The 16623-nt window shown below is 36.3% G+C and overlaps 1 protein-coding gene across 2 annotated transcripts; it reads left to right on the forward strand.

Moving 5' to 3' along the window:
- Positions 1-74: 74 nt before the first annotated feature.
- mogat2 (monoacylglycerol O-acyltransferase 2) lies at positions 75-16034 on the forward strand. 2 transcript variants are annotated; one of them, XM_051120326.1, is made up of 9 exons: positions 75-197; positions 425-559; positions 2005-2094; positions 3001-3237; positions 3800-3978; positions 10628-10832; positions 11051-11225; positions 11670-11869; positions 13955-16034. In XM_051120326.1, exons 4-9 carry the CDS (start codon positions 3144-3146, stop codon positions 14107-14109), a joined length of 1008 nt encoding a protein of 335 aa, XP_050976283.1. In that variant the 5' UTR covers positions 75-197; positions 425-559; positions 2005-2094; positions 3001-3143; the 3' UTR covers positions 14110-16034. The 2 variants fall into 2 exon arrangements, with proteins under 2 accessions (XP_050976283.1, XP_050976284.1); XM_051120327.1 differs by having other exon boundaries at positions 3185-3237.
- Positions 16035-16623: the final 589 nt, after the last annotated feature.

The following is a 16623-nucleotide window of genomic DNA, read 5'->3' on the forward strand; positions in this document are numbered from 1 at the left end:
TACTTAATGAGCAGAACTTTGTGGCACTTTCAAAGCATCAGAAGTGTGTTTTGTTGACTGTGTGTTGTCATGTTTTTTCCTCAGGTGGAAGATGGGTGGTGTGCGCAGCTACAACCCTGAGCAGATCATGCTAAGCACAGTAGTACGTTGGCAGAGTTGTGACATCAACCTCATGAAGCAGAAACTGATCTTCTCAGGTGAGACTAATGAGCACACAGCTGTGTGGAGATAAAGCCTACAAAAATAGCCCCTTACGTCTCAGAGGGCTTGCAATGCCCTATAAGTGTAAGGGCCCACTCCACAAACATGCAACTTTTCACTTTACAAGATGTTAAATGATACAACAAATGATTAAATGATTACAAGATGATGAATGAGTGGAGTCGTGTCAATTCCTTACGGGTTATTTTGATGTTTTTATTAGCTGTTTGAACTCTCAATCTGGCGGCACCCATTCACTGCAGAGGATCTATTGGAGGGCAAGTGATATAATGCTAAATTTCTACAAATCTGTTGTGTTGAAGAGACAAGCTCATCTACAATCTGGACAGCTTGCAAGGTGAGTAAATTTTCAGTTTTTTATATCAATCAGCTATAATCACATTCAAATACACAGGCCAGATTTGGAACGCCTGTCATTCATGAAGTCCTACACGTTGGCCGGATGTTCATTGAATGGCTAATTCAATTATGCTGTCAGCTTGAGGATCAAGGATGTAGAGAATCTTGGCCCACTTTTACACATTTTACCACCCATTCCACAGAATACTGTAGATTTTAAATTGGCATGCTTTATATATGATGCAAGATCACTAACTAATTTTGCAGATAGTTGCATACATTTGCATCAGAAAAATCTGTAGTGGAAAGGAATTGTGGGCTCCAAAAGCTTCGAAATACTTCAAAAATTCCCTGGAAATAGTGCTTTTAGACACATTTAGACTTAAATGTGAGATATACACAACCAATCAAACGGTTTTGAACAGTAAGATTTTTAATGTTTTTAAAGAAGTCTCTTCTGCTTATAAAGCCTGCATTTATTTTATCCAAATCACAGCAAAACAGTTGCATTTTGAAATATTTTTAATATTTGAAATAACTGTTTTCGATTTGTATATTTTAAAAATCTGATTATTCTTTTGATCAAAGCTAAATTTTCAGCATTACTCCAGTCTTCAGTGTCACATGATCCTTTAGAAATCATTCTAATATGCTGATTTGCTGTTCAAGAAACATTTATTATTATTATTATTATTATTATTATTATTATTATTATCAATATTTAAAACAATTGAGTTTTTTTTTTTTTTTTTTTCCCAGGATTCTTTGAATAGAAAGATCCAACGATCAGCATTTATCTGAAATAAAAATCTTTTGTAACCTTATACACTATACCATTCAAAAGCTTGGAGTCAGTGTTTTTTTAGGGGAAGAAATAATGGGAATTAATTATTTTCTTTAGCAAGGATGCTTTAAATTAATCACAAGTGATGGTAAAGACATTTGTAATGTTACAAAAGATTTCTATTTCAGATAAATGCTGTTCTTCTGATCTTTCTATTCAAAGCAACCTGAAAAAAATTATACTCAGCTGTTTTTAACATAGTTATAATGATGATAATAATAATAATAAATGTTTTTTGAGCAGCAAATCAGAATATTACAATGCCTTCTGAAGGATCATATGACTGGAGTAATGATGCTAAAAATGTAGCTTTAAAATCGCAAGAATGAATTACATTTTAAAATCTATTTAAATAGAAAAGTTATTTTAAATAGTAAAAATATTTTAAAATTTTACTGTTTTTGCTGTACTTTGGATCAAATAAATGCAGGCTTGGCGAACAGAAGACACTTCTGTAAAAAACATTTCAAAATCTTACGGTTCAAAAACTTATGACTAGTAGTGTACAGTTTTATATAGGATTCTGCTTGTTTTTTCTCCTAATTTGCTTTTTTTTATTGATATCTAATGGCTAAATGCTGCTTTAACATGTTTTGTAGAGTGCGGAGTGTGTAGAATATGGCCTGATATGGATCACCATAGATTTAATATCTGTGGCGATTTGTCATCGGCATCTTCATTTTTCAGAAGTAAGTGCATCTCTTTTATGTCCTTCACGTTGTTTCTCAATGCGTCTTAATACTGGAAGCTATTTTGCTGTGTCAGTAGTGGCTTTAATCTTCAAAATGACTATTTCTGTGCTCGCACACATTTGCACAAAAGCAGCCCTTGGCGTTAATGTTAGGTTGTTTTGTAGTTAGCATGCTTGCTATATCTCTCCTGGGCGGCTGGGCACTTTTCAACTGATGGCTCTGCTCTTTTCTTCTTAGCAATCTCTACTTTCCATTTTCTCTCTGTCCTCTGCTCTTTGCATGCGCCTGTCCTCCGTATGCGTATGTATGCATATGTGTATATGTATGTGTATACCCAGCAAGCAATAGTCGTCATTTCAATGTCTGGTTTAACTATAGACCCGATATAGTCCGGTTATTTGTAACCCACTTCTAGACCAAATAATCTTGAATTTAGTTACATGCCATTTTTTGGCAAAATACTTGTGAGATGTATGATATTTCATCATGTAAGCAAAGTGAACAGCGTTAAGGTGTTTTATTTCTATATATATATATATATATATATATATATATATATATATATATATATATAGTCTATTCTAGGGCTATGCTTAGATGTCTATTAAATTTTCACTGACAGCCCAATGACAACCTTATTTTAGCCTAGACGTCTGGGCTGTGTTTCAACGGCTAATATACGTTTTTTAGACCAAAAATTGCTTGCTGGGTTGTGTGTGTGTGTATTTATGTATATGTGCATACATATATACATCATTTAAAATAACACAAACTCCTTTTCTGCATTAATCTCTTCTTTTCATGCATATGTTGTCATTTTGCACAGCCCTTTGTCTCCGGGGTCAAAAGTCTCATTAGTGTAATATCAAGGTACTCTTGGTCTGTTATCCTATCAACTTGCAGTGAATGATCAGATAAGGTAGCTGATGAAAGAAGGAGGGGAGCAGACCAAGACATGGTGTCAGACTTTGACCTCAGAGTGGAGATCCTAGCTTTGTGCAGATCTCTCGGCCTCTCGCGGGCTCTTGCTGTCTTCTGGTTTAGACATGAAGATTAATTTTGCTCCGGCTGATGTGCCTCTGGTTAGGAGGATCCAGACTGCTGCCGTACTGCAGTGGGTCTTCTCTTTCCTGGCCCTCGGTAAGTGCATGTGCTTTTATTACAGTGTCTTTGCAAAGCCATCAAGTGTTGACCTTGAATAAGATCTAATCACAGCCTTCATTCCTGTATGTGTTTCTTGCAATAGTGATGGCTTTTTGCAAATACTTAATGCCAAACTTCACACAACCTAAAGGGATACTCAATATAATTCCTTTTATAGTTTTACAGTGTTACATACTGCAGCTTTATAGATGTTCTGCATTTAGATAAACTGCAGTTTCTATATGCTGCATTGTGATTGGCCCATTGGCTCTCGTGCTTTAAAGGTAATAAAAGCTGGGAGCAAGAATATAACCTCATACAAATGCTTTCTTCTAGAAAACAGGAAAATGTGTTCTAGCAAATGCATTTTGTCCTGCATGTCTATGACTACGTAGGCCTTTATCAAAGCACTAACATAGGTCTAAACCTCCAGGTCAAAGTCTTTGGTGGAAAAGATCCCTGATTGTAAATGTATTTGTGCTGATGTGTTTTCTTTCAGCTTGTGTATGTATGTGCGTTTTACGCTACTGTGTGTTTATTATCTGTATCATTTTTGCAGCCCCCCTCTGTATTATACTGTTCTTCTTCCTACTCTTCACTCGTTTCTGGCTCATCAGTGTACTTTATGCCGTCTGGTGGTACATCGATTGGGACACACCTTCACGAGGAGGTAGAAAAGTGCCCTTTCTGTGCCAAATGCGCTTGTGGGAGTACATGAGAGATTACTTCCCTATAAAGGTGAGTAGGCAGATCTAGTGAAGCACAGCAAAACTATGTCTTCTGGCTGTTTGGACCTTTAAAATTGGACTTCGTTACTTATCCACCGTAACCTTTAACATAAAAGTAAGCCTATGGGCAAGTCTTCCGGTTTGCATTGAAGTCATGATTTGGTCATGATACTTGGATGTATTCAACAGCATGAATTGCATGTTTAATGTACTATAGAATACGTTGTTTTGCTAGTTTATGCTGTCTAAACCACAGAAAATAATGTGTGGAAGCTGCAAATCATATAGAGAAGGAGTTAGTAAGCAGGAAAGGGCGCAATATTTTGACAAACTAAAGTTAATAGGTGTTAAAAATACAAGCAGTTTTAATAACATTATTAACCTAATATTTCACTAAATGACTGGAAATGATAAGAACAAACATTGTCAAGATTCTTGCCCTGAAAATCCTGGTTCAGTTTGGCCAACCACAAACGCCTTTTGTTCCTCAGACAGTTTTTGCACTCTTCTTCTTGATTTGTTATAACTTTTGGCTTTCTGTCGTACTCCAAATGTTTTTTCCCTGTCTGACCGATTAGTACAGCCCAAAACATGACAATAATTGACCATTTTCGGCAGCAATAATCATCTAAATATGTGAGTTTCGTTCAGTTCAGTGGCATTGTTTACGTTCAGTGCTGGCAATATGGCCGATTGACGACGCATCGTGAAAACACTATAGGCAAATAACAAGAAGAATAAACGGTAAATGGTAAAACTGTTTGCACTACAAATCAGTTTGTTCATAATTAAGATAATACATTTAAATAATATGGTAAGACACATCAATTTGCAATACCAAGCAGAAAAATGAGCTGTTTTGTACAGTTAAGAATAGCTGGAGGCAAATGAGACTGGAAGCCAGACACATTAAATTTACAAATAGCCTGCCGCACCTGTTCTTACAGGATTAAAATACACGTTTTTTAGCAGGGTTTTCCTGGTCAAATTAGATTTTCAGAGGCTAAATATCATGTTACTGGGGTCACTTCAACCTGCGGCAACAGTGTTAAAGTAGCCAAATTCGGTGGAAAAAACGCAGATTTGGCAACACTGTACAGGAAAAATAAGGTGGATACGAACCATGAATTGTGAGAGTTAGGGTTTAAATTGTAGCCAATTTATCTAAAACATAGAACGACACAAATGTCTGTCTTTGTTGTCTTTCTTTTTGCTGTCTATCATATGCATTAATGAACATTAGCATAATAGTGCTTTACCAAATGAAACTAACACGTTGTTGCCCCAGGGAGAAAAACAAGGTCGAACAGTTTAGATGTACAGATAAGCAGTGATTTGCAGATCTAAATAATGAGAGAACAATGTTATACTGCCATCTAGAGTCTACTCATTGTCTAAAAATGCTGCAAAGCCCAACACCAATCCATTTCTAGAGAATTTTAACAAGTTCATGGAAGTGATTTAGTTATTTCTGTTTAATGAAGAAATATCATTGTATTATTTATTCCTTTTTTTTTTTTTTTGACTTTCAAAGAGGAGTTAAATTGATCAAAAGTGACTTTTACATTTTTACAAAAGATTAATCAAATATTCTTTCTATTCATCCAATATTTTTAAAATAAAATGTATAGGCTACTGCAGATTTTGTCCTTAAACTGTTAAGTACTACAATGTTTTAGTGGCCAATCTCGCTATACTTTGTACTCTTGATGAAAGGTTTTGTTTTTCTCAACAGTTAACGCCACATCAAAACTATGCTGATTTGATTAGCACGTCAGGGAAATGTTATCGCTTTGGTAGTTTAACCCTTGGTACACAAATGTGCCTTATCTGTATTTATCTGTCCATAATGACAATATTTTCACCTTTTGAACAACCAAGATGGCATTTGGCCTCAGAAGACACTCTGTGCTCAGAGTGAATGAGTAACTGTAAACACTGTAGGGGATTTAAACCCCTGTTCAATACAAGGGTCATGGCCATGATCTTGAAGGGAGACAAAAATACACGTCTATCAAAACAGCTTTACAGCTTAAATGGTTAAAGAATGAATGAGGTTATTAAATGTTACTTAGAGCATTTGTATTTTCTTTTTCATTTACGTTAGTGATTGGACTTTGTATAAATCATATGAGCTCTACTGTTTACTTACAACTGCATTTTTTTTTCTAAGAAAATTTCCTTTTTGTCAATTCACCATACAGTTTCGGTTTGTCCCGGGATTCGCAAGAAGCACGACATATGACTAAATGCGTCATTAGTATTAAAGAGGCCCTGCTGTAGCTAAACAGAGCATTTGTATTCAAAGTGAATAATTGATTAAGATGAAACCTTGCTTCAACCACCGGAGCAAATTTTCCCTTATCCTTACACAACATCCAAATCAAAAAGCAGATCTTGGAAAAACCAAACCTTTGCTTATGAACATGAATACTGAAGATGACATTGTGGGGAAAGAATTTTATTTCCTAAATGAAAACCGTGTCTGAGTTATCAAGAAGTGCAGTGCTGTTCCAGGTGACTGGCTTAATAATGTTGTGATGAGAACAAATGTTATCTCATAGAACACCCTACAGGGAAACAACAGCGTGTGATTACTATGCTATTATCAAACCAGGATTTAGAGGCATCAATTGTTTACACTCCTAACCTAGTAAAACCATAAATGTCAGCTGTGCAATGAGACCTACTTTTACTCTACCTTATTTCTGACCTCTACAGCTTTCAGAATACTTATAGAGCATTGAACAAAGTGGCAGATTATATTGTGTGTGACAGGCATTCATTTGCCTATAAAACAAAACTATTTTGGCAATACCCTGGTGAAAAAAACAGCTTATGCTGGTAGGTATGTTTTGATGCTGGGATGCTGGTTAGGTATGTTTTGATGCTGGTTTATACTGGTCCTTTGCTGGTTTTTGCTGGTCATGTTGCTGATCACGGACCAGCATCCACCAGCTAAGGACCAGCACAAACCAGCAAAGGACCAGCTTAAACCAGCACCAAAACATACCTAACCAGCATCCCAGCATCAAAACATACCTACAAGCATATGCTGTTTTTTTCACCAGGGTAATGACTACTATCCCAGCTAAACGGCTAAAACCAACCTAAGCTAACAAACCCTATTGTAATTGTTAGAATGGTCATGGATCAGCGGTCTCCATGTAAAACTGATCGTGCAGACCAAACCGTAAGTCATAGAGACTTTAAACTTGGAGGGATGGTAGTACTCACACCAACTACAATGTGATAAAGCCTCTGCCCAATCGGCCTGATGGGGGCACTACAGCGAACAAAAGTACGAAATCACTCATAACTCCTAAACCGTCAGTCGCAGGCTCAAGTGTCTTATGTCGTTAGAATTTTCATTTTACTTACCAAACCAGTGCAGAAAGATTCTCTGGAGAGTGAATATCAATAACTTTTGACTCATCTTCACTAAGGGGTGCCAAAATGTGTAAAAGGGGCAGGGCCACTTTTAGTAAAATAACTATAACTCCTGCACAGAATTAAATCTCTTTCCAAACTCCGAACACTTATGTAGGAGCTCAATCTGAGATCACAGGGGAAAAACCACAGAGCTTGGCCACTTGGTGACACTATTAGAGGTGAAGAAACATAAAAATGGCTATAACTGCATAACCATTTGTCCTTTCAACATGAAAATCTGTGTGCATGGTCTTGGTCCAGAGTGCCACAAGTGTCTATAAGGCCATTTGTGTATCTCAAAAAACATGTTTGAAGCAGTCTGAGCACCTGTTATACAAGGTTAACAAAGGCTGATGGCAGTGAAACCCAGTTGGCCTGTTCGACTCTCGGCCCCAAAGGTCTGACAGAAATTTGAAAGAAATCAGCCACTGGGGGGTTGAGATCGCATTTTTTAAAGTGTGTAAACGATTGAACGATTGAACGACAGAACTCCTCATTCCGGACAACTTTGCCTCTAGAACCACTGCTGACAATCAAATCGTTTGTTAAATGATTGAGAAGATGTGAAAAAAAACTTCCTTTGCAAACTAGTCCTAGGTTTTTTGCTCAATCTGGGAAAAAAAACACTGCAGTACAAATCTCTGGACTCTCTAGGTCAGTCATTATTAAAAAACATTTATTAGAAATTTACTCTTTGGGAGGCTATAACGGGGTAGTTTAGAAAAGGGGCATGCCCAAATTTACCCCAAATCCTATAAAGCCTGAAGGAAAACTCAAAACTTCACAAAAACTGGTGAGCAGGTGATTCTAAACACGCATGCAAAGTTTAAAGGAGATCAGAAACAGCTGACACTATAACAGTCCTAAACGTTAAAAACTTAATATTTCTAAATTGCCTGTTATAAATAATATGTATATATATATATATATATATATATATATATATATATATATATATATATATATATATATATATATATATATATATATATATATATATATATATATATATATATATATATATATATATATATATATATATATATATATTATGTGCTTAAATGACTTAAAATGTTTGATCCTTGGTAATCGTTGCTTGCAGCTGTATTTATAGTTTACAAATTTTTCTATAGTTTTACCTGAATTTATCTTAAGATAACTTCAGCTAACAAAAATAGTCCATTACAATAGTGCAATACAACAGTCGTGATATTAAACAAGACAACTGGGACCATTTACACAACACGTTTTTCCATTCTACTTTTCAATTGTTTTCGTAGGCCTTTGTCAAGACAGACATCTTTGACCGTTGTGCTCGCACCTCGCATCTTTTGCAGCATCTCACCAATATTTGTGTTCTAAAAAAGTTAAAAGGAAATTTGAAATTTAAAAACGTGTCATAAAATCCACTTTACGTTTTCCCCATTCCAATGTTCTATGTGTCGACGGCTGTAATATTTTTCATATTTCTGAATTGGCAACAATGCACCCTTGCTTTTGGGGGGATATTAACTGTAGAATGGATATTAAAGGATTACTGAATGTATGAAAACGTATTTCACACTGCACTGACAGTGCAGTTCATCTTTTTCTTAGAAAACAACTATTTGTTTTTCTCTGAAAAGCTGTTGTGTTGAGGTCGGAGATTCCGATTGTGGTTCTTGGAAATTACTGGATTTGTTAATGTCAAGCCAAAGCTACAACTGCCCACCTCAAACACAAACTAGCCTGAGTCTGATTTGACTGTTTATGTTCTGTGTTGCTGATAAATCGTTCTAGTATTCTGTTGACTCTTTCGGTTTGGTGATTGGTATGAAAAGTTAAGTATTAGCAGACCCTAGATCAGTATGAAAGGTCATTATAGAATCCTGCACTGCACATGAACAGCACATGATCACTGACCTTAAAGGGGTCCTATTATGCTCTTTTACAAAGTCTTGATTTTGTTTTGGGGGTGTACTAGAACATGCTCTTATGCTTGGTGGAAAAAATGCATTATTTTTTAACATAATTTACATTACAATACATCTCTCCCAGCCTGGCACATAAGGCTCAATTAGTTCCGGGTTTAATGAAGGCCGACCTTTCGAAAAACAAAATGTGTTGTGATTAATTGCATTGCGGTTGGCGAACAGCTTAGATGGTGTTTCAGTACTGCCACGCCCCTTGTCGAAGAAGCAAGTTCCGTGTACAACTGTTAGCGCAAGCTAGATTAAAGTGACTGTTACGTTTTAAATATGGATATTGTTCTTACAAAATTCATCGATTCGCTACAGGAGGCCTTCCAGGGGGTTAATAAAGCTTGGGAGTGCCAGGATAAATTTTAATATAACTCTGATTAGATTTGTCTAGTTAGATTCGTGAGTAAATAATACACTACAGTAGTGTTGAGTTCTATCATTAGCCTGCGAGATCGCCAGTACATGCTATTATCGTGCTAATGTATTTAATTATTTATATACTTTGTTTCATTGCCCGAATTCAGCTCCAGCATAAGGCTAAAAGCAGCCTAACATTATCAAAGAACATCATCACTGATTAGCCTAGCCTATTCTAGTACAAGTTTACACATTTTAAAAAACTCGCGTTATAAGTGAAGCTATCTACACTGAATGATGAATAAATCTCTTACCACACACTGCACACGTCTGCGGTGCGTTACGGCTCCAACGCGCAAACGGAGTAGATCGTGGCTTCGGCATGTGTTTTGCCCCCTGTACTGCTCACGTCTGCAGCGCGCTACTGCTCTGAAGCGGCCACTCTAGTCAATGCTTGTGTTTATACCTGCTGCGCTGCGGCCAGTTGAAGCGGTTCTCCATGCTGCATCTCCATGCTTATCCCCCACCTCGTCCCTAACCTCCCCCCAACAATTAGAATTTCCAAGGGCGGGACTTATTTTAATGATATTCTAATGGACTGTGTTGTGACATCATTGCATGTGGAAAACAAGCATTGTAGTCCAAAGGAGCCATTTGTTGTAGTTCTTGAAAAGGGATTTATATGAAATACCTCCTTTTGGAGTGAACTTTGAGATTTGTAACTTTGTAGGTCTTTTTTATGCCCAAAGATACACACTACATACTGACTAAAGTTCAAAAAGTGAAAAAGCATAATATCACCCCTTTAACAACTGGCCTTTTGTAGAAAAATAAAAGAAACCATCAAACTTGTTCGCATTCTTTAAAATCCTCAAATTAAATTATTTAACTTCTTTGTTTTTTTACTAGCTGGTGAAGACGGCTGATCTTGACCCTAGGAAGAACTATGTACTGGGTTTCCATCCTCATGGTATTCTTGTGGCCGGTGCATTTACAAGTTTCTGCACAGAGGCGACAGGTTTTAGCAAACTATTCCCTGGCTTGAGAACCAACCTTCTCATGCTGCCTCTCTGGTTCAGAGCCCCCTTCTTCAGAGACTACATCATGGCTGCAGGTCAGTTGCTCTGATTGCAGAATACTGTAAAGATGTATATTTATTAACATCAGACAAACATTAGAACAGAGACCGCAATCTATACAATGTAAAATGCCTCAAAATATTGTACATCTATTATTTTATTTTATTTTAAAACTTTTTTTTAAAGCTATTACACACCATAACACCATATGTTCTAGCTTTTAAAAAAAAATGTGTGTGTGTGTGTGTTCCAGGCCTGGTTCCATCAGACAAGGAGAGTGCCAGCTATCTGCTCCGGCAGAAGGGAGGTGGGAATGCTGTGGTCATTGCAGTTGGCGGTGCCCCTGAGGCTTTGGATGCCCATCCTGGTGACTACACCGTTCACCTGGCCAATAAGAAGGGCTTCATTAAGCTTGCAATAGAGCACGGGTAAGCGGCAGCTTTTTCTTGATCAGTTATTAGTATGAGGGTGTACGGCGCCAAATTGTTGTATTTGCGCCAGTTGTTCATCGCCAGATAGTTCCCTTGAGCCACAGTCGGTCAATTCTGAAATACAAGCTTGGGCAACTTGCTGTCGCAAGTAATAGCACTGAATTTGTGAAAGGCTGTGTGACCCAAACTGAAGAATTTGATTACGAAATTGTACAAAAGAAAACAAATTAAGGCAGAATAGAGAAGTGCATAACTGTTATACACCTCACTAGAATAACTGATTATGATTGGTCACTTGCAATATTCTGTCAAATGAACATTTAATGTCTGTTTATTTAATCTGTTTCAGGTTTATTGTTACATTCTCTCTTCTTTCTCACTCTTTTAGTGCAAAGACAGCAAAGAATTTGATTTAAAATCTTTGTTTTATTTCTCTTCCAGTGCAGATTTGGTTCCTATATATTCGTTTGGAGAGAACGAGGTATTTGACCAGGTGGAGAACCCTCGAGGCACCTGGCTGCGATATATTCAAGAGCGTCTGCAACGCATTATGGGCGTTTCTCTTCCTCTCTTCCACGCGCGAGGAGTTTTCCAGTACAGCTTTGGCCTAATGCCTTACAGAAAACCCATCAACACTGTTGGTAAGCGCAGTCAAATATTAGTCAGATATCATTAATGTCAGGTCAAGGGTAAGTATAAATTGAAGCCATATTTTGAATGTGTGCCAGTACCTGTATTTGTAGTGCTGTACCAATGCACAGGTCTTATCTGTTGCCACTTTTAGCCTGCTGTAAGCAGGTCCAAACCATTGCAAAACCTGGATAGTTCAAGTGTGCTATTTGCTTTTAGCAACCCTAGAGAAATGTCAGACGCAGTCATATCAGCAAACGTGAGGTGAATCAATTGCTGCGCCTCACAGGTCTATCTATCAGGGGTGTTTCCCCTGAGGAGGCAGGGGAGGCAAATATTGGATGAGAAAAAAATGTATAGTAGACAACCAAATATATTATTAAAAGGTACTCACCCCCTTGTCATCCAAGATGTTCATGTCTGTCTTTCTTCAGTCATAAAGAAATCATTTTCTGAGGAAAACATTTCAGGACTTTTCTCCATATAGTTGACTTCTATGGTGCCCCAATTTTGAACTTCCAAAATGCAGTTTAAATTCAGCTCTAAAGATCCCAAATGCGGTTGTAAACGATCCAAGCCGAGGAAGAAGGGTCTTATCTAATGAAACGATCTGTTATTTTCATAAAGATAATACAACTTGTATACTTTTTAATCTCAAACGCTCATCTTGTCTCACTCTCCCTGAACTCATCCTATATCGCTGTTTTTCCTTTTTTGTTAAAGGTGTTTGATCTTTTTCGCATTTTCACTTTGCAAAGACTGGGTCGGTACTTCTGCAGCGATGTAGGATGATTTTGAAATGATTTTTGAAGTTAAGGGAGAAAATACAATTGGAGTTTTTCGACATACCCTAACTGTCTTGAACCAGAATACACAGAATTGACCAGCATGACTGGTTTTGTTCAGCTGTGATTGGTTCATGCGATAAATTCCACCTTCGTTCCAAGTTCGCGAATCAGTCTGAATGAACAATATAATAGCGTTAATGGGAAAAATAATTGGAAAAAAGTAAGTAAACAACTCACACACTTAGATATAACCACTTTGTTACATGAAAATTAGACTTGAAATGGCCTGAAAAATGATCCAGGGGAGATATGTTTTTAGAGAGTAATCAGCTTATTGAAATGTAAAGTAAATCTCTGTGTCCTTATTTTGGAATGTAAAATGCCTAAAAACACTATCTATCTATCTATCTATCTATCTATCTATCTATCAGAGGTCGCGTTAACCGAAAATTCTCAGTCATTGACAGAAATTTTTTATCAGTGACGGAAAAATCTGAAGGCCGTCCGTCATTTTGACAGATTACACTGAGGGTCATCTATTGTAAAATTGTAGCTGTAATTCCCACTCCTGTCCAGTTAGTAGCGAGTGCACTCCAATGTGGCAGCAGAGCACGGGATACAGAACTAAAAGGAAACTGTCAGAAATGTTTTCTTATGCGTTTGATTACGCACAGGCGACTACACAGAAGTTACAACGATCTATCACGCACAAAGCGGTATTGTTATTTCTTGAATTTCCTAAGGAAATTGACAGAATTTGAAATCTGAGACTTTGTTTCATATCAAAAGTAATGCTAAGCCTAGCCTATTGCTATTTATTGGAAGGAAGACGCACTATGTACTGTCCATTCATCAACTGAAAACAGCATAGACCAAGAGATTGATTGTGATTTAAGAATCGACTTTGGTTCATTAAAATGAGAATCTATTAAAATCGAGAAATCAAATTTTTTTTTCACCCAGCCCTAGTGTATTTTTGAAAAACCGTGCTGTCGTCCTGTAGGTTCATGATTAAAAACAAAAATAAAAGCAATTAAATGTGTTATTCTAATTAAAATATGAAAATTAAAATGACAGGTAAAAATAGATTATGATGGAATTTTTACGTTGAAGTCTAGCGCAACCTCTGCTAAATGATCCAAAAAAAAAAAAAGATTAATTATTTTGGAATGTAAAATGCTTAAAAACACTTGTCTGTCTGTCTGTCTGTCCACAAGAATAGCCAATGTTAGTCTGTCTGTTCATTCATTCATTTGTGTTTTCTGTTATGAAATGAATATTTTAATAGTCCTTTCTATCTTTTTCAAGTGGGTAGGCCAATTCCAGTAGAGAAAAATGAGAAACCAACAGCAGAAGAACTAGACGTGTTTCACCAGCGCTATATGGATGAACTCAGCCGTCTGTTTGATGAACACAAAGGAAATTATGGAGTAGCTGAAGATGCTCACCTGGTATTCCAATAAAAGACTCACTCAAGCAACTCTGAGATTGTGTACGTATGTTTCTGTGAGAAAGAGACAAAGAGTTATGTATGTCTAGTTTAGTCTCAGTTGAATATTGTCAGCTTTTAAACCAATGATGTTTTGTTTACCAGTTTTTGAATGTATTGTCAGAATTTTTGTGTAAGTCAAAGCAGTTCATGCTTTTACATGTCCCAAACATTGCATTTTCACGTAAATTAATTTCACTTCTAAATTAACTGGTTTTACTCCAGTCAGATGTATTACGTAATGTGGCTAACGCAATATAGTGTATTTTCTACCGTATGTCCACATCTGAATAAAACTCCACCAGTCTGTTTGAATGACTCGGGCCACAGAGCCACTGAAGTTTCTCCACTGACTCCCAAAAGACGGTTGCATCTCTCAGGAGGATTGCAATGTAAAGGTCTTCAGTCATTACAACATGTAATAAGACAAAGTTAAGATGGAACTTATCTGATGGTGTAAAACTTAAAAGACTTGACATCAGATAGATAGACGGATTGACAAATGCATCCCTGCCCCATGAGGCTATTTTAGTCCTCAGGGATGATTTGGGTCAAAGCTTGCACCGTGCAATGGTTAGTCCTGTTTCACAATGCACCCTGGTCTAGAAAAGTCTTAGTCATTCCAGAAAGGACACATTTCTTCACAAACACACGTAATGACCACAGGCTGACCAGATGTCCACATGGGATAAATCAGGCTTTGACCATTGCACTCTGACAGATAGATATGTACATGCAAAAGAGCAGTGCCAGAGACAGACATCACAATTAAAGGTCAGCATTAGACAACGGCTGCTAAGACATGGAAGTCATAAAACTGACCGGTTGCTATGTCATTGGTTTAAATATAGTGCAAATATGAAATGCATGAGAATATTGGGTCGGAGGTAAATCCTTGATATGACTCTAGGTTATGGAAGAAAATAAAATGGATCTTGTATGTGAATGGTGGGTTTAGAGGGGAGGTAAGGGGGTGTATTACTAACCTGGAAGCTTCGGCTCTTGCACCAGCAGCCAGACTGACAAATTGGACATGCATAATAATATGAATAATATATCTCATGCCCTGTAATAACACCCTGGAGGGCTATTTAAAGATGCCCAAAAGTACAAGCAGGATCATCACTTAAAATTCAAATGGCCCAGAGCAAAGTTTTTTATAGGCTGACTTTCCCAAGGTTTTAGTCAAATACAAAAATAAAAAGATGCATTGTTAAAAAAAAATAAATAAAATAAAAAATACATGCATGTGCATTTCCTGGTTTCAAATTCTGAATAATGTTTTTAATATATGTGACCCTGGAACACAAAACCAGTCATACAGGTCAGTTTTTTGAAATTGAGATTCATAATCTGAAAGCTGAATAAGCTTTCCATTGATGTATGGTTTGTTAGGATGCAACTGTCTGAAAATATGGAATCTGAGGGTGCAAAAAAATCAAAATACTGAGAAAATCACCTTTAAAAGTTGTCCAAATGAAGTTCTTAGCAATGCATATTAAGCTCTGATATATTTACGGTAGGAAATTTACAAAATATCTTCATGAAACATGATCTTTACTTAATATCCTTATCCTTAATTTTGACCTATACAATGTATTTTTTGGCTATTGCTACAGATATACTATATCTGTACTACGTAAGACTGGTTTTGTAGTCCAGAGTCACATATTTTATATTTAAAATGTATTTTAATATTGGAAATATATTTTACTTGCCACTTAAAACACAGTTTGTAATACTGTGGTGAAAGTTTAAATAAAGTATTTTTTTATTTTTTTGAAATGAATAAATATTTTTTTCCTAATAACCCATGCTTGTAACTGGAGCCCCTGAAGGCACATGGTGTGGGAGGAAAAATTATATTTCAATGCTTTTGCGTTCTCCAAAGAAACTGTGTTCGCTCACAAAACATTTACAAACAATATCAGGTGTGAGGGAAAAACTATATTTCATTGGTTTTGTAAGCCATTGTAAAGTTTTTGAGAAATATGTATATACAGTATTATATATGTATGTATATATATATATATATGTATATGTATATGTATATGTAGATATATATATCTTAACAAATATAGGTATTTTTGAGACACTGGGGCATTTGTGTACTTTGTGCCTATTATGATCTTCATTTTGGTGTTTAAGAAAAACAGTTGTGCAACATCAGGTTTGGCCTATCAGATCTTTTTTAATAATGTAGTCTGCATAACATTAGTCTCCCATAGTACATACAGTATATGGAATTTTTAAAATAATTATTGTTAATTTATTTACATCTGCATCATTATTTCATGTGATTTCTGGGGTGCTTTTCAACCAACAGGAAAATAACTTTAACCCAATGACAAAATAAATTTGCATATAAGATATTTTCACATCACATCTCCAATCCAATATCAAATTATTGATATTTTTCCACTATTATAATAATTACGACCTTTTAGCCCTATCAAAATCTTTATATCAGATTCTTATTTTGAGTCTC

This window comes from Labeo rohita, chromosome 10, assembly GCF_022985175.1.
Source record: "Labeo rohita strain BAU-BD-2019 chromosome 10, IGBB_LRoh.1.0, whole genome shotgun sequence".
Lineage (NCBI taxonomy): Eukaryota > Metazoa > Chordata > Actinopteri > Cypriniformes > Cyprinidae > Labeo > Labeo rohita.